The following is a 24,367-nucleotide window of genomic DNA, read 5'->3' on the forward strand; positions in this document are numbered from 1 at the left end:
CTTACTGTTTGCCCCGTACTGCCTCTGGGTTCGCACTGTACTGCTTTTGAACTGCTGCTGGGTTCGCACTGTACTGCTTTTGAATCACTCTGGGTTCGCACTGTACTTGGAAATTAACCGAGTTCGCACCGTACCGGTGCTTCCATCTATGTACAGAGCGTCCCTGGCAGTCCGGACCGTACCGCATTGAGAGACATTGCCGGTGCTCACGCGAGAAGCGTGGTACTCGGCAAGCGTACTCCGCCTCACGCGGGAAGCGTGGGAAACGGCAAGGTACTGTCAAAACCTTGCCCAGAGCACCCCAAAGGCGCCAAGAAGGGCGCAGAAGACCAAAAGAACTCCTTTTAAATAGAACTGTGCCATTTTGAAACCTGTGGACTGCCCCTAAGCATTTGAAAGTAACTGGATTGAGATTCGCCACGAGAACTGTATTTATGCAACCTGCCTGAAAGAAAACCTTTTATATAAAGAATTGTATTTTGGATATAAATACAGCCTTGTGTCTTTGTGTGGTGGGGTGGTGATTATTGTGTGGGACAACTTGAACGCTTAACCTTATGCCCTCTGGAAATTTAGCCTGACTGCTCGCGCCACGTTACCTAGAGGGTGAGCAGGGGTTATTTTTAAAGAGGTGATCCTTTGCCCTGACTTAGATGAAAAGGGTCCCTGCTTGTCGCAAGTGCATACCTGCGCCAACCAGAGACCCCGGATTCTAACAGGAGGAGAGGAGCAGCACCGGAGAAGGAGCCCTCCTGAGTGGCTGCCTCGGAGCGCCTGGCCACCCTCGCCAGACTGCAAGGGCAACTGGGCACGGCACCCTCCCAGGCCACCTGGGGGGGCTGCAGGGCCATCTGGTCGCCTGGCTGTGCGACCAGATGGCCCTGCAGGCCGGGCGACCAGATGGCCCTGCGGGCCGGGCGACCAGATGGCCCTGCGGGCCGGGCGACCAGATGGCCCTGCAGGCCAAGCGACCAGATGGCCCTGCGGGCCGAGTGACCAGATGGCCGGCCTAGTGGCCGGCCGGGCTTTCTCCAACTTTTGTCCTTCCCCAGAGTTCTGTAAGCTTAATAGTCGAGAAAAATGGGCTCCCCGGGCAGGCCGTCGGGGAGAGGACGTGGCCCGGGCTTAACCCTCCTTGGTTCCAGCCGAGGGTCCGAGTGCTGTGGACAGGGTGTCCACCGGGGGCCCGGGGAGGCTCTCCCCGGCCTGGCTAGGGTTCGGAAGCTGGGACCGGGCCTGGGGCTCGTGCTCCGTCCGGCAGGCACCGGGGTGCGGGAGCCCCCCGTCCTGCAAGCCACCCGAGGGTCCGGGCGCTGGGGAAGGGTGTCCACCGGGGCCCGGGGAGGCTCTCCCCAGCCTGGCTAGGGTTCGGAAGCTGGGCCCGGACCCGGGGCTTGTGCTTCGTCACAGTGTCCCATGGTGCGGGAGCCCCCAGTCCTGCAAGCCAGCCGAGGGTCCAGGCGCTGGGGATGGCTGTCCACCGAGGGCCCGGGGAGGCTCTCCCCGGCCTGGCTAAGGTTCGGAAGCTGGGACCGGGCCTGGGGCTCGTGCTCCGTCCGGCAGGCCCCGGGGTGCGGGAGCCCCCCGTCCTGCAAGCCAGCCGAGGGTCCGGGCACTGGGGAAGGGTGTCCACCGGGGCCCGGGGAGGCTCTCCCTAGCCTGGCTAGGGTTCGGAAGCTGGTCCCGTACCCGGGGCTTGTGCTCCGTCACAGTGTCCCATGGTGCGGGAGCCCCCCGTCCTGCAAGCCAGCCGAGGGTCCAGGCGCTGGGGAAGGGTGTCCACCGGGGGCCCGGGGAGGCTCTCCCCGGCCTGGCTAGGGTTCGGAAGCTGGGACCGGGCCTGGGGCTCGTGCTCCATCCGGCAGGCCCCGGGGTGCGGGAGCCCCCCGTCCTGCAAGCCAGCCGAGGGTCCGGGCGCTGGGGAAGGGTGTCCACCGGGGCCCGGGGAGGCTCTCCCCAGCCAGGCTAGGGTTCGGAAGCTGGGCCCGGACCCGGGGCTTGTGCTCCGTCACAGTGTCCCATGGTGCAGGAGCCCCCCGTCCTGCAAGCCAGCCGAGGGTCCAGGCGCTGGGGAAGGGTGTCCACCGCGGCCCGGGGAGGCTCTCCCCGGCCTGGCTAGGGTTCGGGAGCTGGGCCCGGACCCGGGGCTTGTGCTCCGTCACAGTGTCTCATGGTGCGGGAGGCTCTCCCCGGCCTGGCTAGGGTTCGGGAGCTGGGACCGGGCCTGGGGCTCGTGCCTCGTCCGGCAGGCCCCGGGGTGCGGGAGCCCCCCGTCCTGCAAGCCAGCCGAGGGTCCGGGCCCTGGGGAAGGGTGTCCACCGTGGCCCGGGGAGGCTCTCCCCAGCCTGGCTAGGGTTCGGAAGCTGGGCCCGGGTCCGGGGCTTGTGCTCCGTCCGGCGGGCCCCGGGGTGCGTGAGCCCCCAGTCCTGCAAGACAGCCGAGGGTCTGGGTGCTGGAGACAGGGGTCCACCGGGGCCCAGGGAGGCTCTCTCCGGCCTGGCTGCTATCAGAAGCAGGGGCCGGTGAGCAGGGGTGGCTGGCTTTATCTGCTACGCTGACGGAGCGTAGTTTTCTGCCCACCCCTATACAACCATGTGGTGAGGGTCCGGGTGCCCGTGACGGGGTCCATTGGGCCAAGGGAGGCTCCCCAGACCTGGCTGGGATCAGAAGCAGGGACCGGGCCAGGTGGGTGGGTGGCTGGCTAAGTCCTTTCCACTGCGTAGTAGGAGTTTGGTTAGGGCTGGGCGGACTTTACGTAGCGCCACTACGCAGAATTTTGAAAAAAATTGTCGAAAACGAGAGCACATCCCGAGTAGGGCTGGGCGGACTTTGCCTAGCGCAACTACGCACTATTCTGAAAAAAATTGTGGAAAACGAGCGCACAACCTGATGGACCGTGTGCCCGGGACTGGGGTCCCTTGTGCTTGGGCAGGCTCCCCGATCTCCCTGGCCTGGCTGCGTTGAGAAGCAGGGACCGGCCCCGGGCCTCCAGATTTTTTGTCAGGGCCTGGGATCCCACGTCCTGCGGCCTACCAAGTGTCCATCTGCCCGGGACAAGAGACCCTGGTGCAGAGCCCCGGAGCCCTGCAAGGGCAGGCGGGAGTCCTACCGCTATGGCTCGGTGTGGGCAGCTGGGGGTCCTTTCGGTCCCGGCCATCTGGTCGCACCTTTCCCTCGGCCATCTGGTCGCGCGCGCAATGCTTTCCAAAGGGGCGACCAGATGGCCGGGCCAGCCTGGAAGTCCCGATGAGGGCTCATTTGACTCCCGGATCCCAGTCAGGGTTCCAGGAGATCAGGCGCATCCGCGCCTAGGATCCCCTCCGTCACTCGGAGCGCGAGGGTTACAAGAAAGGTGGTTAGCCTTCCTCCGGATTAGTAGGGGCAGGGTATGCCGGGACACCCCTCCTGGGGATGGCGGTTCTCAGGCGGGGACCAGATGGGCCAAGCCCAGACGACACTTCCCCGGGGTGTCCGGTGCTCCCTCCTCCAGCCCGCGGTGAGGCAAAGTGCCCAGGACGGGCTCCATGGGTTCCCAGGGCGTCCGGGCCCCGGGAGCTCCACCGGGCCTCCCATGCCTGAGGCCCAGCGTGCCCTGCAGCCCCGGAGCCCTGCAGTCCTGGAGGCCCTGCAGCCCTGGAGGCCCTGCAGCCCTGAAGGCCCTGCAGCCCTGGAGCCCAGCGTGCCCTGCAGGCCCAGAGCCCTGCAGCCCCGGAGCCCTGCAGCCCCGGAGCCCTGCAGCCCCGGAGCCCTGCAGCCCCAGAGCCCTGCAGCCCCGGAGCCCCCCAACCCCGGAGCCCTGCAGCCCCGGAGCCCTGCAGCCCCGGAGCCCTGCAGCCCCGGAGCCCTGCAGCCCCGGAGCCATGCAGCCCCGGAGCCATGCAGCCCCGTAGCCCTGCAGCCCCGGAGCCCTGCAGCCCTGGAGCCCTGCAGCCCCGGAGCCCTGCAGCCCTGGAGCCCCAGAGCTCTGCAGCCACGGAGGCCTGCGTGGGCAGGCGGGAACCCATGCGCGAAGGCTCGGGATTGGACAGATGGGAGTCCTTTCAGTCCTGGCCATCTGGTTGCACCTCTCCCCTCGGCCATCTGGTCGCGTGCAATGCTTTCCAATGTGGCGACCAGATGGCCGGGCCGCCATGGAAGTCCCGATGAGGGTCCATTCACCTCCCGGATCCCAGCCAGGGCTCCAGGAGGTCGGGCGCGTCCGCGCCTTCGGTCCCCTCCGTCACCCGGAGCGCGCGGGTTACAAGAAAGGATGGTAGCCTTCCTCTGGATTAGTAGGGGCAGGGTATGCCGGAACACCCCTCCGGGGCTGGCAGTTCCTTGCCAGGGACCTGATGGGCTACACCCGGGCAACATCCTCCCAGGCCTCCGGGGCTTCCCTCCACCGGCCCACGGCGTGGCAAAGTGGCCAGGGACGGGCTCCACGGGTCCCGGGCAGTCCTCCCCCGGGTGCCTGGGCCCCGGGGCCCCGTGAGCTCCGGTGGTCTTCCCCGTGCCCGAGGCCCAGCCGGGGTCCCCCGAGCCCACCCCGGGAAGCAGAGTCCCCCCCGCGCCCTTGGCGGGTGGGTGGTGGGTGGGCAGGTGGGAGGCCTACCGCTATGGCTCGGGCAGACGGTCGTCCTTTCAGGTGCCGCCTGTAGGAGAGTAGGGTCTGCTTTCTATGTTAACCCCCACTTTTTGCTTTTGCTTTACTGGTTTTCGACTTAGATGTGGCTGTGGGCCTGCTAATCAGACCCACAGCCCTGCTGGTCCCTCTCTAAATTAATACTATGTACTTTAGGTGCATAACCCATATGGATAGGATCACCTTATTGGCCCCTGTACAGTGTACCTTAGGTACCCAGGGCATAGGTGTACCCTAGGCCTACCAGGGGCTGCAGCATGTATTATGCCACCCCTGGCCTGGCCTTCCATTATGACACAACTGGCTGATCACTCAGCTGGGGCAAGGTCGTGTAATCACCCCTTGCTTAGGTGTAGTATTCCTATACCTAGCTTACATATAGACACATGTGTACCTATCAGCCACTCCTATGGCAAGCCTTAACAATCCTGGAGGCAGAGTGCTTGGTAACATGTGAGATGGTGCTCTAGCATGAGCTGAGCCTGTCTGCAGCTTTCGGAACCATGTCCTTATAGCTGTTCTATGATATACCCTACCATATACTCTTAAAGTGCCTTATAATCTTAAACGGTTATGGTAACTATGGTTTGGCTTTATCAAAACATGTCGTGTAAGGTGTCTAACACTTTGGAATAATACCCCCATACCATTTCTGGTGATGAGGATATTATTCCTCCCTTCTAGAGGGAGAAGACATGTTGTAACCTACTTACCCGGTTAAAGTTAACCAGAGCCCCAGCATCACAAAATGGATGCTGCTGCCACAGACACGAGTCTGGCCTCCTGCTGCTGGGAGTGATCCCGGCAAGGGAGGCTTGGACAATAGGTTTCCTGCCTTGGGAGGTGCGAGCACCACCCCAGACAGGCCTTAGTGTATTGGGGCAGGGAGGGATGAAAAGAATGAGACATGCCTGGGGCACACAAGGTGTCCCGTGCATAGTCCAGTTCAAACCGGTGCTGGGGCTCTCCAGCCCCAGTCCTGGCGCGAAACTGGACAAAGGGAAGGGGGTGTAACCACCCCCTCCCAGGTCCCACCCATAAGGCGTGACCTAGCAGGTAACCCAGCCCCCCAGATTTGGATAAGAGTGGTAGCTGGGCCCCAGGAGATTAGATTATCCTGAACCTGCAACTTGAACAGAAACTCTGGACCTTCGACATTCGACGAAAGAAGAAGACTGAAGAATCTCCCTTGTGGCCAAGGAAGGAGTGGCTACCCTGTGCAAACAGGCACCATCAAGAGACTACCCTTTGCTTTGCTAAAGTTCTACGAGGGACCGACTGCAGAGCCTGACCAGAGCCTTGACTTCCAGACTTCTCCGACCCTGATCCACATCCACAGCCGAGCTGAGATCCGTGGAGGAGACGAGAGACGTGGGACCGGCTACCTGGGAAAAGTGGCTAGTATCTTCCAGCGCAGCTTCTGAGGCACCCTCGAAGTTGTGCACCGGGGATTGAGAAGCCCCAACCCCAAGCACCATCTGCACCGAAGATCAGCCCCCCACACTCCACGAGTCCTGCGTGGGGCCCTTCTGCATTTTCCTGCTTGCCGCGCCTGTCCGGTTGCTTGCCCGTTGGCTAGTGGCCTTTGTGACGACGCATCCAGAAATCTTCACTGCTGGTTTGGCTCCTCCAGACTGGCTCCCGCTTCCTTGCAAAAGAGAAGCACCCCAGACCTTCCTGGTCTGCACCAGAAGCAAGTCCTCCGTTCTTCGTGGGTTCCGCTTGCCAAGGCTTGGTGAGTCCTAGTCCAACTTCGACGCCGCCTTCGTGGGACAGCTCGCCTCCTGGTCCTGGTCGTCCTCGACGTTCCCTGGTCCTCGTGGCTGCAGCGACAAGCTTCTCCTTCAATCTTCACGACATCGCCTGGTTCCTTCCTGGTTCCACGTGGTCACTGGCTAGTGACCTTGACTCTGTCCCTTCTGCTTGCAGGTCTCCTCTCTTCTTGATCCCAGCCTTGGGATCCACCGGACACTCTTCACTGACTGCCTGTCAGCAACTTTCCTTCAGGCATCCATAGAAGTCCACGACGAAACCCGACGCAAGTTCACACCTATGCACCCGCAGTCCGTGGGCTAGGTAACTTGGGTACTTCGGTGCTCACAAGGGTAGTGACTATCCTAGGGTCTAGTTTCCGAGTCTCGACTCTCTAGCTGCTTCAGAAGTGTCCTTAAACTGTTAATTGCTAACAAATACTATTTCTATCGACTTCTACCCATTACGCGTGAGTGTTTCCACTCTGCACCTGAATCCCGTGGGCCTCCCACTTCCTAACTGTTGCTAGTGAAGTGTAGCCCCAGCGATTCCCTAGGCCTAGGCCTATCCTATTTCCGTGACAGTGGTCCTTATACCACTTACTTAGTATATGGTTTGCGTGGCCCCTAGGGCCTAACTGTATTACTTACCTGTGTGACTTAATGTATGCTTAAATAAGACTGTGTTGTACTTACCTCTAATCTCATAAAGAGTGCTGAGGGTTTCACTAGAATAAATACGCTTTATTTTATATACATCTGTTGTGGTGTCCTTTCATTTGGTATTTAAGGGATTATATATGGTATCACAGCTGGCTTCACATGCCATTCAGAGTTTAGCCTAAGACTGCTCTTGTCCATGCTACCACTAGGATAGCTGGTCTATAAGGTTGACTTTACAACCAATCACCATAAGGGTTGTTTGGACTGATATAAGGTGTACACTAGAACTAGTGACATCATACATCAGACCAACTTCTCACACCGGCCATCCGGGCGCTCCTTTCCCCTCGGCCATCTGGTCGCGCGCAATGCTTTCCAATGGGGCGACCAGATGGCCGGGCCGGCCTGGAAGTCCCGATGAGGGTCCATTCACCTCCCGGATCCCAGCCAGGGCTCCAGGAGGTCGGGCGCGTCCACGCCTAGGGTCCCCTCCGTCACCCGAGGCGCGCGGGTTACAAGAGAGGACGGTAGCCTTCCTCCAGATTAGTAGGGGCAGGGTATGCCGGAACACTCCTCCGGGGCTGGCAGTTCCTTGCTGGGGACCAGATGGGCTACACCCGGGCAACATCCTCCCAGGCCTCCGGGGCTTTCCTCCACCGGCCGGCGGCGTGGCAAAGTGGCCAGGGACAGGCTCCACGGGTCCTGGGCAGTCCTCCCCCGGGCGCCTGGGCCCCCAGGCCCTGATAGCTCCGGTGGTCTTCCCCGTGCCTGAGGCCCAGCGGGGGTCCCCCGAGCCCACCCCGGGAAGCAGAGTCCCCCCGAGCCCTTGGAGGGTGGGAGCCCTACCGCTATGGCTCGGGCAGACGGGAGTCCTTTCAGGTGCCGGCCATCCGGTCGCTCCTTTCCCCTCGGCCATCTGGTCGCGGGCAATGCTTTCCAATGGGGCGACCAGATGGCCGGGCCGGCCTGGAAGTCCCGATGAGGGTCCATTCACCTCCCGGATCCCAGCCGGGGCTCCAGGAGGTCGGGCGTGTCCGCGCCTAGGGTCCCCTCCGTCACCCAGAGCGCCCGGGTTACAAGAAAGGACGGTAGCCTTCATCCGGATTAGTAGGGGCAGGGTATACCGGAACACCCCTCCGGGGCTGGCAGTTCCTTGCCGGGGACAAGATGGGCTACGCACGGGCAACATCCTCCCAGGCCCCCGGGGCTTCCCTCCACCAGCCCGCGGCGTGGCAAAGTGCCCAGGGACGGGCTCCACGGGTCCCGGGCAGTCCTCCCCCGGGCCCCGAGAGCTCCGGTGGTCCTCCCCGTGCCTGAGGCCCAGCCGGGGTCCCCCGAGCCCACCACAGGAAGCAGAGTCCCCCCCGAGCCCTTGGTGGGTGGGTGGGCAGGCGGGAGCCCTACCGCTATGGCAGACGGGAGTCTTCAGGTGCCGGCTATCTGGTCGCTCCTTTCCCCTCGGCCATCTGGTCGCGCGCAAGGCTTCCCAATGGGGCGACCACATTGCCGGGCCAGGCCTGGAAGTCCCGATGAGGGTCCATTCACCACCTGGGTCCCAGCCAGGGCTCCAGGAGGCCAGGTGCGTTCACCCCTTGGGTCTCCTCCGTCACCCGTAGCGCACGGGTTACAAGAAAGGGGGGTAGCCTTCCTCCGGATTACTAGGGACAGGGTACTCTGGGACCCCTCTCGGTCCTCAGCCGGCAGCTGGATGGGCCCGGATGCCGCCCCAGCCCTGGGTCCGTCCCAGGGCCTGCCGCGTGGCAGGGTGCCCGGGACGGGATCCGGAGGGCCCAGGGAGGCTTCCTCTGCGCCTGCGGTCCTGGGAGCCCCGGCTGGGTCTAGGGGCCGGGCCCCTGGTCGGGGTCTCCGGCCCCGTCCCCCGGCCCGCGGCACTGCCAAAGGCCTGGGACGGGCTTCTGTTGTGGCCGGGGATCCTCCCCTCGCTGGTTTGGGTTCAGGAGCTCCAGCCGGGATCCTGGGGGCCCCGGGGAGGGCGGTCTCCCCACCCTGGGCTCCGTCCTGGGTCCTGCCGCGTGGCAGGGTGCCTGGGGCGGGGTCTGGAAGGCCCGGGGAGGCTCCCCCTGTGCCTCCGAGCCCGGGAGCTCCGGCTGGGTCCAGGGTCCCGGATGGGCCCCGGGTCGGGGTCTCCGGCCCCGCGCCCCGTCCCCCGGCACTGCCAAAGGCCCGGGACGGGGTTCCGTTGTGGCCGGGGAGCCTCCCCTCACTCGTCTGGGTTCCGGAGCTCCGTCCGGGCCCCTGGGGGCCCCGGGGAGGACGGCCTCCCCGCCCCGGGCTCCGTCCCGGGTCCTGCCACGTGGCAGGGTGCCCAGGGCAGGGTCCAGAGGGCCCAGGGAGGCTCCCCCTTCCCTTTCCCCTGGGCCATCTGGTCGCTCCTGCCCCCTCGGCCATCTGGTCGCTCCTTTCCCCTCGGCCATCTGGTCGTGCACAATGCTTTCCTATGGGGCGACCAGATGGCCGAGCTTGCCTGGAAGTCTCGATGAGGGTCCATTTGCCTCCCGGATCCAAGCGAGGGCTCCAGGAGGTCGGGTACATTCGCGCCTAGGGTCCCCTCTGTCACCTCGTGCGCACGGATTACAAGAAAGGGGGGTAATTTTCCTCCGGATTACTAGGGAGAGGGTCAGTCAGACCAAAGTAAGGTTTGGCGATTCTGAATCAGGGGAAGGCAGACCCGGGGCCCGCCCACCGGGGCCCCCAGGGGCCCAGGTACGCCCCTGCCTCTCAGCCCCTTCCCGATGGTCCTATCTTCGCCGAGTTTGCTGGGTCAGACCTCCGTGAGGTCCGGCGATCCCAAGACGGGGGGGAAGGCAGACCCAGGGCCCGCACGCTGGGGCCCCCAGGGGCCCGGGTACGCTCCTGCCTCTTAGCCCCTTCCCGATGGTCCTTTTTTCGCCGGGTTTGCTGGGTCAGACCTCCGTGAGGTCCGGCGATCGCGAGACGGGGAAGGCAGCGCCCGGGCCTGCCCGCCGGGGCCCCCAGGGGCCCAGGTATGCACCTGCCTCTCAGCCCCTTCCCGATGGTCCTTTTTTCTCCGGGTTTGAGGGGTCAGACCTCCGTGAGGTCCGGCGACCGCGAGACGGGGAAGGCAGCGCCCGGGCCCACCCGCCGGGGGGCCCCTGGGGACCCGGGTGCATGCCTGCCTCCCGGCCCCTGTCGATGGGCCCTCCCTTCGAGCCTGCTCGCCCCGGGAGCAGACAGGGATGTGAAGCCGCCATCCCCCCCGCGCAGGGCGGCCTGCAGAGGGGATGCCCCGGCCGTACTCTGATCGATTGGGCACTCTTGGTCCGTTTAGGGATGGACTGCTTGGCCAGCCTCGGCTGTTGTTTCGAGCAATCAGCTTCCTCCCCGCATGGACCGTCCGACTCGAGGGCCTGCCGCCTGGCGGGAGGCCCTTCACTCTACCCAGCAGAGCGAAGGCCGAGCGGCCCCGGCAGCTCGTGGCCCCCAGTGGTCTGACCCCGAGCGGAAGGGGTTTGGTGGGGCCAGGCCCTCGGACGCTGCTGCCCAGCAGGTCCGTACTAGGCCCCGTGCGCCACGCCGTCACCCCTCTCCGCCCAGCACATTTCCGCAGCAGCTCGGAACGACTGTTTCGAGGGGTGCCGCTGCCGCCGCCAGGCCCCGGCACCCCTGCGTCTCGCTCAGGCTGCGCCTTGGCCCGCCTCTCCCTCCCGGGGGAGACGGCTGGGCCTGCCGGTGCCCATGCGACCTGCCACCTCTCTCTTCACCCCTCCGGCGAGCCCTCCCGCCCAAGCGGGTGGGCTCCTTTCCCCCCCAGCAGGCTCCTGAGAGGGAGGGGTGTGCGCTAAGGCGGTCCGGTCGGGGAGATGGGCACGCGGCCCCCCCGAACCCTGTCAGCAGGTGCGGCTACCTGGTTGATCCTGCCAGTAGCATATGCTGGTCTCAAAGATTTAGCCATGCACGTGTAAGTACACACGGCCGGTACAGTGAAACTGCGAATGGCTCATTAAATCAGTTATGGTTCCTTTGATCGCTCCATCTGTTACTTGGATAACTGTGGTAATTCTAGAGCTAATACATGCCGACGAGCGCTGACCTCCCGGGATGCGTGCATTTATCAGACCAAGACCAATCCGGGCTCGTCCGGCCGCTTTGGTGACTCTAGGTAACTTCAGGCCGATCGCACGTCCCCGTGACGGCGACGATACATTCGGATGTCTGCCCTATCAACTTTCGATATAACTTTCTGTGCCTACCATGGTGACCACGGGTAATGGGGAATCAGGGTTCGATTCCGGAGAGGGAGCCTGAGAAACGGCTACCACATCCAAGGAAGGCAGCAGGCGCGCAAATTACCCACTCCCGGCTCGGGGAGGTAGTGACGAAAAATAACAATACAGGACTCTTTCGAGGCCCTGTAATTGGAATGAGTACACTTTAAATCCTTTAACGAGGATCCATTGGAGGGCAAGTCTGGTGCCAGCAGCCGCGGTAATTCCAGCTCCAATAGCGTATATTGCCAGGGACCAGATGGGCTACACCCGGGCAACATCCTCCCAGGCTTCCGGGGCATCCCTCCACCGGCCCGCGGCATGGCAAAGTGGCCAGGGACGGGCTCCACGGGTCCCGGGCAGTCCTCCCCCGGGTGCCTGGGCCCCGGGAGCTCCGGTGGTCTTCCCCGTGCCTGAGGCCCAGCCGGGATCCCCCGAGCCCACCCCGGGAAGCAGAGTCCCCCCCAAGCCCTTGGCGGGTGGGTGGGCAGGTGGGAGCCCTACCGCTATGGCTCGGGCAGACGGTAGTCCTTTCAGGTGCCGGCCATCCGGTCGCTCCTTTCCCCTCGGCCATCTGGTCGCGCGCAATGCTTTCCAATGGGGCGACCAGATGGCCGGGCCAGCCTGGAAGTCCCGATGAGGGTCCATTCACCTCCCAGATCCCAGCCAGGACTCCAGGAGGTCGGGCGCGTCCGCGCCTAGGGTCCCCTCCGTCACCCGGAGCGCGCCGGTTACAAGAGAGGACGGTAGCAAGGTTTCCGTAGGTGAACCTGCGGAAGGATCATTAACGGTGGAGCGGCCTGAGCGACCGACGGCGCCAGCCCGAAGCCCTCGGCCCGCCTCCGGCGAGCACGCACTACAGGCACAGGGCCCGGCCCTGCCCTGGCGCGCCCCGGCCGGCGGAGCGGTCCGCGGCCGCATGGGGCACTGGGGTTTAGGACCGGGACATCGGCGGGCCCCATCCCCCCGGGGAAGGCCCAACCGACGCGCGAGGGACCGGGGACGGGGGGCAGCCCCCATCCCCTGTCCCTCTCCGAGACGGAACCCGAGCTCACCCGGCACGGAACCGAATGGCAGTGCAGCATCCCATGGCTGGCACCACCCCTCCCTCGAAAAAAGGCCCTGGCGACAGCTGGGCCCTCCAGGCGTCCCGAGACCCGGCCCGATCTGACCGGGTCTCGGGCGTCCGAGGAGCGGCCCTTCTCGCGCGGCAGGGCGGCCTGGAAGAGAAGGGGCCGAGGGCCTGCAAGGGGACCCCGGCTCCTCTCGTTGGGAGGCGTGCGGGATGGGGAGCCGCCTGGCTCTTCCCTTCCGGCGCCTCCGACCCAGGCGAGAGTGGTGGTGGGTCCGATCGCCAGCCTCTGCTGGCACGGCTCGGGGCCGATCCGGCGACGGACGGCTGATGTGCAGGTGGAGCGACCCTCCCTAGTTTCCAGGTACCCGGTCCGACCCGGTCCCGTGTGGCCGGGCTGAGGGGTTTGAAGACTCGCACGGTCCCTCCTGGGTTAACCCCGGGAGGGACCGGCGGCTGCGGGGCTGCCTGCTCCCGTCGCTCCGGGAGCCCCCTCCCTCGCCCCCGGGTGGGTGAGGCGGGCTCCCGGGCCGAGCGCCTGGCAATGGATTTTCCCCACCACGACGATGCTGTCTGACTCCCAGAGGGGAAGCTTTGAATGGGGCGCCCGTGCCGTCTCGCGGGCGACGGACGGACGGCGTCGCCTTCCTCCCGCCTCTCCTGCGCCCGCAGGTGGGCGAACGTTTTGGAAAAGTTGCCTGTGACTCTTGGCGGTGGATCACTCGGCTCGCGGGTCGATGAAGAACGCAGCTAGCTGCGAGAATTAGTGGGGCCGTGTCGTTTCCCCCGTGCATCCCAGATGATTGTTGTCCCCTTATATCAGTGTGTCTGCTGTTTGGGGGGTCACTATTGGAGGCGTCACCGAGCCCTCTCGAGACATGGGTGTATCGCTGCCTTTGTCTTCCGAGCTGAACAGGTGCAGGCCTCTCTCTATGTCCGACCCCCTCTACGCGGGGCTCAACGTGGCCGCCGCCTGTAGTGCTTTCCTGCGTTCCGTTATGATTTGCGCCAGGTCCGGTGAGCTGGTAATGGTTGCGCTGGACCGCGCACTGTGCTGCGTGAGGGTGACCTTTCGTAATCGGCGTCCCGAGCGTCTGGGCTGTCGAGCTGTTTGTTGGTTGGTACCGTCCCTGGGGACGCATGTGCTGCTCCACCCAGGTTTCCGCCTCCCTTGGGTCCGTAAAAAAGTGCGTCGTACCATCGTATATGATTTTGAGTCTGGCCGGAAAGAGGAGAGCATATTGTATGTTCTTTAGACGCATGGCGCGCTTAACTGCGAGGAAGGTGGCCCTTTGTTGTTGGACCGCACGTGAGTAGTCCGGAACCAGCATGACCTGTTTGTCTTCTACTTGTAGTCGTCCATGCTGCCTGGCTGCACGGAGAATGGTGTCTCTGTCCTGATAATGTAGGAGCTTCAACAGGAATGGGCGAGGGGGCATGCCCAGCGGTGGTCTGCGTGCCGGGACCCTGTGAGTCCTCTCTACCGAGAAGTAGGGGGTTAAATCTTTTGCGGGCGTGAATGTTGTTATCCAGGAGGTGATATATTTGATCGGGTCCGTCCCTTCCGCCCCCTCCGGCAGATTCATTATTCGAATATTACTCCTTCGGGAGCACCCTTCTAAATTGTCCGTCTTGGTTTCCAATGCCTTTATCCGCGATTGCAGGTCTTTCATAGCATTGTGCTGTTGTTGCATCTGCGGCTCCATAGTTGTTGCATCTGCGGCTCCATTGTTTGGATCGTTTGTTCACTCTTAGCACTTTATCCGCCAATTTTCTGTGGTCGTCGCAGAGAATGCTGAGGTCTGCAGCCAGTTCACCGAACTTGTTCTCCATCATCACTCTGGAGTGTTCAATGGCCACAAGGACCTGGTCCAGTTTCCTGGACATGGGGTCTTCACTGGTGGACTCCTCTCTTGATCGGGTCACCACAGGTGTCTAGGGCGTTGCTTTCTGTTGTTCCGGGGCGTGTGGCGTCCCCACTGCGTGCTGCCGGCTCATGGCGGGGGGGTGGATTCTACCCTTCTCTTGTGGTGATCAGTGTCCAGCGACCCCCAACTCCAATCCGGCCGTGGTCCCTCCTTGTCACTCTCTCAGGGGTCCTTCGTGAGATTCTTCCTCGTCGTTCGCGTGACCCACTGTGCAACCGTCTCTCTGGCGTCGTCCACCACGCGCTCCCTCGATGTGTCTCACAAACTCTCTTGGGACCCAGCCATGGGGAGAGCAGCCAGCGGCCGCCCAACAGTCCGCCTCTGCGTCAGTACCCGATGCCCGTCTCCAGGAGGCGATCCGGGGTCCCGACGAGGTCCCAGCCGCCCAGGCAGGGCTCAGTTTCACCGCTGTAGCCGCGTCAAGCCGGATCCTTGGTGGCGGGGAGCCCGCAGTTGTGGGCGTTGATGATGGATCGCTCTCAACTTCGCCGCCTGTCAGCCAGATTAGTGTCCGCCCGGGACGTAAGGGGCGGTAGCGGGTGTCCTGATCACTGTTTTTGCCTCCTGCACATCGCAAGTCTAAGCGCAGTACGCCTCTACGATGAGGGGCCCTACCTCTCGACACCATCTAGGGACCTCCTCACCTTGATGAATGCGTGGGCATTGGCTGCAGCTCCTCCGTTCAAAGTGCTTTCTTCATCGTGAGGCATGTGGCGGATAGAGTGTAGGGTCGCTCTCCTCCTCGCCGTGGGGTCCTGGCCTATGATCGCTGCTCTCTCACCTGTGTTATTCACCGGCGGTGTTGGTTTCTCCGTCTCAGTCTGCTTTGGCGTCAGCGAGGGATAGGCGCCGGTCTGTATCTGGGCTGCCCCCAGTATTTCCAGGGGCTCTGGTTACGTGCCCGGGCCCGCCCGATCCGGAGCCGAAGCGCCCGGGGACCCGCAGCTCACCCCTCCGCGCAGGTCATGTGTTCTGGCCCACCGGGTCCAGGGTCGATTCGGCAGCAGCGCCGGTCCGCCGGTTTGTGTGTCGTCCCACCTTCTGTTCTGCCGATTCTCCGGGTGGGTGTTGCCCAGGAGGGGGATCCTATGCCGGCATTCCCAATCGTCACCGTCTATGCCTCTCAGTCTGCCGCTCGTGAGGGGGGGGGGGGTCATCCCCCAACGCCCCGGTGTGCGGAGACTTCCACTCCCTCCGGGGGTCAGTCGGGGCACCTCTTCGTCCGCTTCGTCCGTGAAGGCACCGGTCCCTGTTAGGCGTATTTTCAAGAGACCCGCAAGTTTTTAGAGTTTCGAAAATACTGCATTTACACTGGCAACTGAAATAAAACAGTAAGACTGAAGATATTGCAGGTTCGTTTAGATCTCATTATTAAATTGAGTTTTTAAAAATACCCACCTCTTATGCCCCTGTTCAATCTGGTTTCCAACTACTTCATCCACTTTCGCCAGCTCACTCACACAAGTACAAGCAGAGGAACTGGAATGAAAATGCTAGAAGGTGGGTCTTCGAAGTATGTGTGTCCTAATTATTGGAACTGGCATGAAAACGGTAGGAATCAGTTGACAGCATAGCAACGATTTTTTCCTCATAAGGTAAGTGTTGTGACCTCGTTAAAAACCTTCCAGCTAATATTTGAAGATAATAAATGGACTACCGCCTTCTTGGTGGTTACTGTATAAAAAAAAGCAGAAACATGGGTTTAGGCACCTTTTCTTTAACTGGAGTGCTGGGTTTAAAGCTGAAATTTCCATGGACAGGTACTCTTAGATTGGCACTAATGAGATGTTGCTGTGACGTTAAATAGTTTGTGAAGACACGTTCTCGATTTCAGTAGCTGAAAAGCAAATGTGAATAAGGGGAGTTACTTATCAAGTGCTCAATTTGTTGATTGAGGTTCTTTACAGCCTGCTGAAGCTCAGTACATAAAGTATGGTTCTGGGATGGGAATTGCAGAATAGGAAAGGGAAACTGATCTTTACGCTCCCAAGCGTCTGATGTAGCAACTTAGACCTGCAATTTGCTTTACTGCAATATCAGTTAGCAACTCATCATTGCTTAGCATACCCATGCAGAATGAACATACCTAGGTTACCGGAAGTTGATCCCTTTAATACACAGCTTTAGTGTAACAGAATGCTACTGTACATGGTTAAAAATAATGGTAAGATGAGAGCTAAAGTCTGGGAGAAGATACCGTAAAGAATCTGCAACACAAATTCTTGCTTGGGGCAAAAAAAGGACACAAAAGCAAGGGGAAAACAAAAAGACGTTTGCTTGCAAAAACACACTTTACACACAAGTATGAATTGGGAACAGCTAGGGCAATACAGTAAATTCAGCATGAGCTTGTCACTCAAACTTTGCACTTTACTTTGCTTCAAACAATGAAATACATATGACTATACATTCTGGACACCATTTTGTCTAAGGAGGCCGAGCCTGAGGAATGCATGTTTTGAGTTACTAAATGGCACAAAAGGACTAACAAGCTCCGGTCTCTTTTGAGATGAATGTGCCCATTGTCCCCCAGGTCTCTCGTTGCTCTTATGCCACCACTGTGAAAGGTCACATATACTCGATACGAGACTACCGATTTGTAACTTTTCGTCCTCAATCCAACATATATTTGATGCCATATTGTTGCTGCGTTGTTCCAAATGGCTTCCAGGGAGTCAGCTGGTTGTGGAGAAGTGCTCGATTGCAGTTTCTGCACAATTCTTGTGCTACGAAGCTCAGGATAAGGGAACAGTAAGGAGCCCTGAACTACCATGAAATCCCTACTGAAAATTAGTCCCAGGTCCGTGACTCTGTGTTCCCAGGAATGAAGTCAGCTGGAGAAAGGAGACAGAATCCATAACAGAATCTCTACAAGGAAGTTGATGCCAGTGCTTTCTTTTCTTCCATCCCTGTGCACCTCTCACGGTCCACCGCTGTAGGAATAATCTGCCTTGTTGTGCATCACCAGCTTGTTGTCTACAAAGTAGAAACTGTCCGACTGTGTTTCATAAGGGTGCACGATCATCTCTCGAACTGCAAGCAAAAAGAACAGAAATTGGATAATCGTCTACTAATCATCAAAGACTTAAGGTTCATATTTGAAAGGCAATCAGAGAAAGGAATAGCAGAAAAGATTCTGGAGACATGTTTTTAGAGCACCAATGGCAATACACGCAGAGAGGCACATGGGAATGCTACCTTTCTGATAAAGGCACTTTCACTTTCAGTTCCTAAAGGGATGGGGACAATAAGATACTACTTTTTCAATAGCTAATCTATGTAGGTATATGCACATACAACATTTACTACCAGAATATTGATACATGCAAGTCCTCAGTATATACTGTTGGTCTACACAATTTGATATGTGAAGCAGTAAGCGTGAGTACACAAGTCAGAACTGCCTTGGACTTGTGGGAGCAAAGAGAGAACAATGCAGGTAACTTAGGTGAAGGTAAGGAACAACCAAAAAGCAAAAGCAAAAAAAGGGTCAAACAAATAAGTAACATATTAATAATGTGGAGGAGGGTCTGGATGGAGGGAGGCTAGGAATCCATTACAGCAATGGTCTAGACATTAGAAGAAGCATGAAAGAGGATTCCAAGTAAATCCGTACGGTAAAGCAGCTATACAATTTTAAGGCAGTGTCTTAGCAACATCAGAAAAAAATGGGTTTGTCAAATGGTTGTATGAAAGAACCCTCAATCTTGTGGTGCTTGTACATCGACAGAGGGACAATGATAGAAGTACTAGCACAGGCCTTGGTAACAATGACAGGGCTGTTTCTACAATCAGCATGACAATGAATTCTGGAGATCTAAGACATGTGAAAGAGGGTCACGAATAGCTAAAGAAGTGCCTCCATAAATATATTTGAGTGCTCCACGCACATTAAGCTAAACGTGCATAAGTGACTCGTAAAAAATGAAAGGTAAAAGACTAGTTACTTGATACATAAGTTCTCAAGTATGGTTGTTTTCTTTAGAGTCGCACTTTTAAAAGATCATGAAATTGTTGCAGGGATTCTGCTCATGCACAGAACTATGCGCAGGAAATCAGGACCTCAGTGAATTGTGGTGTACCAAAAACTCACCTCAGAACCCAGAACCCCTATCCGATCAGCATCAGTGTCCCATTCATTATCCGTATTTATCTCGGCGGTCCCAATGTATAGACAACCCAGAACAAGCGACTTAGTGTATTCTCAGGAATGGTGGGAATCAGAAATACCTATTCGTTATTATTCTCATATCAGTCCACAACAAGAGTAAACAGAGACACGGTAAAGTTTAAAGAGTTTATTTTATAAACGTCGTGTCCTAAGATGCAGTACTTTGGATAACATAAGCAGACAAATGATTAAAATCAAAACCATCAGCATTGTTACAATACCATAAAAAAATGAAAGGAGAGATCATATTACAAATGACAGTGGAATACAGCCACCTTCCTTTCGCTAGTAAACTAATATTATTATATTAATAAACGGTCTCTAGGCTTGAAGGGGGAACCCCATACCATAAAGATCAGCTTAGTTAAATCACATCACAGGATCAGGTGTGCTCTGCTCCTGGGAAAGCTCTTCTTCAGAATGTGTGTGTTAAGCATGCAGCCTGCAATATTAAAAGCGCTCGACTCTCAGGTATTTGCAGCTGTGTGCGTGTTATGGCTAAATAGTGGGCCGATCAACCTGAACCCAAAAACATGCACCGTCTAGCGACCCAGACTGTTTCTTTACACAATGTTCAGACCAAGGTCGCAGCTCACGGCTAGGGATGTGAACAACAGACAGTTCTCATGTGAAGAAAAGGCGAGCAAGCATTTTTCAAATAATAACATGTAACTGCAGTGTTGTGTGCAAAAGCAGCAAAAGTGGCAAGATGACTTTCTAACATCTAACGCGGTTATGCTAACTTAGCAGTGTATGTATATAAATTGCAGCCCTCACTTCACCCCCCTTGATCGGACCACTAACTAATAGGGGTACAATTAGGGAACGCAGAGTTCAAGTTCGATAGAACGGAACTAAGAGCACAAATTGGAAATCCATATAAAGGCAGTGAAGGTTCGAAGAGAAGAAAAAAAAACATAAAAAGGAGAAAAAAAATTATCGATGGATGTCGAATAAAAAGGTAAAAGTTTGTGCAAAGGAATGTTGGACGACATCCAAGTTAATCCATCAACGTATAAGCACAGTAAGCAGCAACGTCTTCCAAGAGGAAATCATTGGAACGTCCTGTAAAATTGTCTGCCATCCAGTTCAGTAAGGGGAATGAACACACATGTTCTTCGACAACTGGAGCCTCTAGTACCATCAGAGGACAACTGGCGTGTTCAAGATAACTTCTTGCCAGGAAGTCATCCGCAGCTGTTCCGATGTCCCAATTCCCTAGGACTCCATGTGCCGCTCCACAGGCCATAATCCTGACACCAGAACAGTCCAACTCATAAGCCACTAAAGGACTCATTAGTCGATCATAAACCGGGGTGGGAGACGCCGAGTTTGACAAGCACAAATCCAGAGCCCATTGGAACGGACACTCCAGGCAATGAAAGACAGGTTGTACGCATGTAAAGTAGGAAAATCGGAAGGACAATCCATAGGCTAAGCTCAAGGTTGCCAGTGGTAGTGTTCCATAGTATTCAAGCATCCGGTTACGAAGATGGAGCAGCCTGGACAGGCTCTCATGTGACACAAACTGTGCAGCCATTGCGTAGTAAGCAGACCAACAACAGCACCCCAGCCACGAGGGCGAGAATCAACGGGAGACCTCCAATGACTGCGTATGCACGACATCAGATTGGAGATCACCATTTACGAAAGTACCCACCACAATTGCGCAGGCCGCTGAATAGGCGTGCTTCGATCCAGTCGCCGGTTGCGCAGAACCGTCAGTGTAAATGACACAATGGTAATCTTCGAGCGGGCGCAAAGACAGAGGAGCCGGATGAACGAATTCATACTGCAAGTACTCCTGAGTCTGTAATGAGGTATCAAAGATATATGTGACATCGGGCGATGTCAAGGAAGTGGTCCATTGTATCCACCGAGGATGCAAAGCTTTAGAATTTAGTGCACTCGCTTTGGTCACTGCCTCAAGGGCAGGATATGGTGTGACAACCAACATGCGTTTTCCTTGCGACAGCGCTCGTTCTTTGAGAATCGCCATCTGCACTGCCGTAAGAACTTTCTCGACAGAGGAAAAGCGCAGTTCAGCCGAAGTGTACAGGTGTGATTTGTAGGCAATGGGGACGGTGTCGCCCTCATTGAACGTTAAGTACGTGAAACCCACTGCGCCTGGCACAATTCTTATTACCAGGTTAGTGCGGTTATCACGTGTCAGTAAGTATTTTGAAGCAAGAAGATCAGCTTGCAGTAATTGCAAAATAGCTGAATGCTCCGGCAGCCAGCACGATTTGGAAAAAAAAAAAGGTTGTACCAAGGCATAAAGCGGCTTGATACGGTGGGCATAATCAGGAATGTACGTACGACCGAAATTCAGAAAGCCCAGCAAAGACTGTAATTTCTTCAGTGCTGTAGGAGCACGCAGGCATGCGCACTTCTCCAGAAAGTGTGGAGCCAATCCTCGACCTTCATTGTTGAGTTCGTAGCCCAAGAACAACACTGTATACTCTGCAATGTGAGACTTCGCAAAATTGAATTTGTAACCGAAGTCTGCGAACATAACAATAATGCGATCAACGCGACACAGATGCGGCCACAACTCGTCGTCTGTGAGATAGATATCATCGACATACGAGTACGCATCTGGATCTATGCTCTCTAAAAGAGAGACTACACGTGCGGCAAAGACGCCAGGGCTGTTTTTTATAGCCCATGGTTAGTATTTTAAACTGTTTTTGTTTGCCACCTGAAGTAAACGCTGTCCACTGACTGCTAATAGAGGACAGGTTATGGCTGTAAAAGCCATTGGAAATGTCAAGTGTGGTTTTAAACCTTTTTCGCACAAGACTATCGACGAGAGCCGAACTGTGAGTATTTTGTACCGCGCATTTCCAGCAATGAGAGTTTAAATGCCGGTAATCCAAAACTAGGCGGTACGACCCATCAGGCTTGGTCACAGTGAATAAAGGATTATTCATTGGTGACACGCATGTTTCAATAACACCTTGATATTCCAATTGTTCAAGGATTGCAGCGACGTGAGGTCTGGCTTTGTGACGCATGGGATATTGGGGTTGTGGCTGGGGTATAGACCGCAATGGAATCTCATGGCTGGGGGACAATTTATCCCAGCCCACCTGAGTACGATACGAAGCCGGTGCTAGCACCAGAGCCCACTCCTCAGCGAACCTTTTAGCATGGTCCTTTGGCACTGTGTGCGCAAAGGACGGGAGGATTACCTCCTCCCCTCTAGGAGCATCTAAAATGAAAGCCGGGGGCCAGTCTGCCTCCGCTAGGAGAATGTCATAAGAAGAGGTCAGATTATCGCAAAAAATCCCTTGAATTGTACGTTGTATGTCACCTTCAATTAGGAGGACCATGTCATATAGTCTGTCAGGGGGAGCCACTCTAGTGTCAGCAGTTTCTACAGTAACGAAAGTGTCAGTTGCTGTCGCCTCTAGATATGGACGCAGTGCTTGCCACACTACTGTAACCTCCGCTGCGCTGTCGAACAGCGTTAGGGCCCATGTCAGGTTCCGAAGCTGTGTTCTCACTATCTGTGGCATACCTCGCTGTCAGTGCAGCAACTTTCTTCTTTTGAAACAGGGGACATTGACGTGCAAACTCGTCTTGCTTGCCTTTACCGTCAGCCTGACTGGGATGTTCATGACCTTGTTGTGCACTCCGACCTTTGCCACGGTCTCCGCCACCGGACTGTGAGGCCGATGTTTCCTGTGAAGAACGAGGAGAGCGTTGTTCAGTAACCTGAAATCTATCAGGCGACTTAATACTAGTACGATTGCGCAAATCATAAGTGCGTTTGCTAGTCTGCTGTACGGGAGACGCAGGACGAGACCCCTGTTTCTGTTGCTGCTTTCCCTGTTTCTTTGCTCTCCAATTCTGCTTTGGAAAAGCTGGACAATCCTCTTTACCAGACAAACTCACCTTAGTTTGTTGTATCAAGTCAGGAATGATTACAGTTGGTTTAACTCCCAAACTACTGCGGCCAATAGTTTTATAGGCTTCCGCAATAAGTTTAGGTAATTCTTTGGTCTCATCGAGTTCAGCGACGTGGGCTAAGCCATTTGCCACTTGGAATTGTACCGCATCTCCCTTGAGATTACCAAGGATGAGGGGGGCAACAACGTCGAATACTCCGACAAGCCTCATTCCCAACTCTACAGCCGCCTCCGGTCCGTGCTAATCTTGAACACATTTAATGACAGAGGGCAGCACGGCCATAGACGGAGTGCCGAAGCACTTTGAGTAGACTGCGGCAAAGATCTTTCCCCAGTCGTCACAACCTGACACATCAGGTATGATGTCTTTCGGCAAACTAATGGTGAGTATTCTGTGTTTCTCCACCTCTGTAGAGAGTGGAAACACTGCTTCCAGCTGGTCAAATTTCTCGGCAAGCCAATAAGGAAAATCATCCTTATTTGGGGGGCGCTTGCCCATCACCGAATTAACTATGACGGGACTAACAACAACCGCCCGGTGACCAGCTGGCAGTCCCGCAACAGCAGGACCTACCTGCACGTTGCGTGAAACATATTGCACCAAAGCCCTATATATTGAAATAAGGGTTGTATGGAGCGCACGCAGCTCATCCACCGCAATAGTCAAATAGCGGGGGTGAGGCGTAAATCCGGCTAGCACCGGCCATGTGGCCCCTGGAATTGACAAAGGGCCCATTCTAGCCGGTGCAACCGCATGGGGAAGGGCGCCATTAAACCAAATGCTATGCTGCCAGGCTGAAAGGGGGATCTCTAGCGTCCGATATGGCGTATAATTGGCTGGGACCCTCGTGTGAGTATACTAGTGAAACGTTTTATCATCCGCATTCACTGCTGGCAGTGTCACCCAAGAGTAGAACAACTCATAAGGATGGGTCCAATCTGCACTTACCACAAAAATAACGGCCATCCCATCGTCCGGCACCCCATAAGTCATCAAATGACGTCGCAGAGGTGTACGGCTATGTGCAGCAATTTCGACCGCCATAAGGACACGCAGAAGATCAACAACGAGTTTAATCAGTAGCACAAGGGTTCAGAAATTGAAGAAATCTTTTTAATGATCAAGCTTGAAAGAACCTATCAGGTGAGTAATAGGTAGGTTAAAATCCGTCACTCCCGTTATCCGGAAACAAGAGTGAGGGAGTCCTGGACTAATACAAGCACTACTAAGGCGTTTCAAATCAATAGACCAAACGTTAGGTGCGCCATGTTGCAGGGATTCTGCTCATGCACAGAACTATACGCAGGAAACCAGGACCTCCGTGAATTATGGTGTACCAAAAACTCACCTCAGAACCCAGAACCCCTATCCGACCAGCATCAGTGTCCCATTCGTTATCCGTATTTATCTTGGCGGTCCCAATGTATAGACAACCCAGAACAAGCGACTTAGGGTATTCTCAGGAATGGTGGGAATCAGAAATACCTATTCGTTATTATTCTCATATCAGTCCACAACAAGAGTAAACAGAGACATGGTAAAGTTTAAAGAGTTTATTTTATAAACCTCGTGACCTAAGATGCAGTACTTTGGCTAACATAAGCAGACAAATGATTAAAATCAAAACCATCAGCATTGTTACAATACCATAAAAAATGAAAGGAGAGATCATATTACAAATGACAGTGGAATACAGCCACCTTCCTTTCGCTAGTAACCTAATATTATTATATTAGTAAAAGGTCTCTAGGCTTGAAGGGGGAACCCCATACCGTTAAGATCAGCTTAGTTGAATCACATCACAGGATCAGGTGTGCTCTGCTCCTGGGAAAGCTCTTCTTCAGAATGTGTGTGTTAAGCATGCAGCCTGCAATATTAAAAGCGCTCGACTCTCAGGTATTTGCAGCTGTGTGCGTGTTATGGCTAAATAGTGGGCCGATCAACCTGAACCCAAAAACATGCACCGTCTAGCGACCCAGACTGTTTCTTTACACAATGT

At 56.7% G+C, this 24,367-nt stretch overlaps 1 protein-coding gene and 1 pseudogene across 1 annotated transcript in view; one reads left to right on the forward strand and one right to left on the reverse strand.

The window, feature by feature from the left end:
• Positions 1–10,921: 10,921 nt before the first annotated feature.
• Positions 10,922–11,529, forward strand: LOC146858286 (18S ribosomal RNA; annotated as a pseudogene; the record flags this gene model as incomplete).
• Positions 11,530–16,373: 4,844 nt separating this feature from the next.
• The window catches only part of UNC119 (unc-119 lipid binding chaperone), a 488,580-nt gene continuing 480,586 nt past the window's right edge, over positions 16,374–24,367 (reverse strand). Inside the window, exon 5 of the mRNA XM_085649116.1 lies at positions 16,374–17,315. Within this exon, the coding sequence (XP_085505242.1) occupies positions 17,203–17,315 (113 nt within the window). The 3' untranslated portion in view covers positions 16,374–17,202. The remainder of the gene's footprint in view (positions 17,316–24,367) is intronic.

Source organism: Triturus cristatus, chromosome 3_2 (genome assembly GCF_964204655.1).
Source record: "Triturus cristatus chromosome 3_2, aTriCri1.1, whole genome shotgun sequence".
Taxonomy (NCBI): Eukaryota; Metazoa; Chordata; class Amphibia; order Caudata; family Salamandridae; genus Triturus; species Triturus cristatus.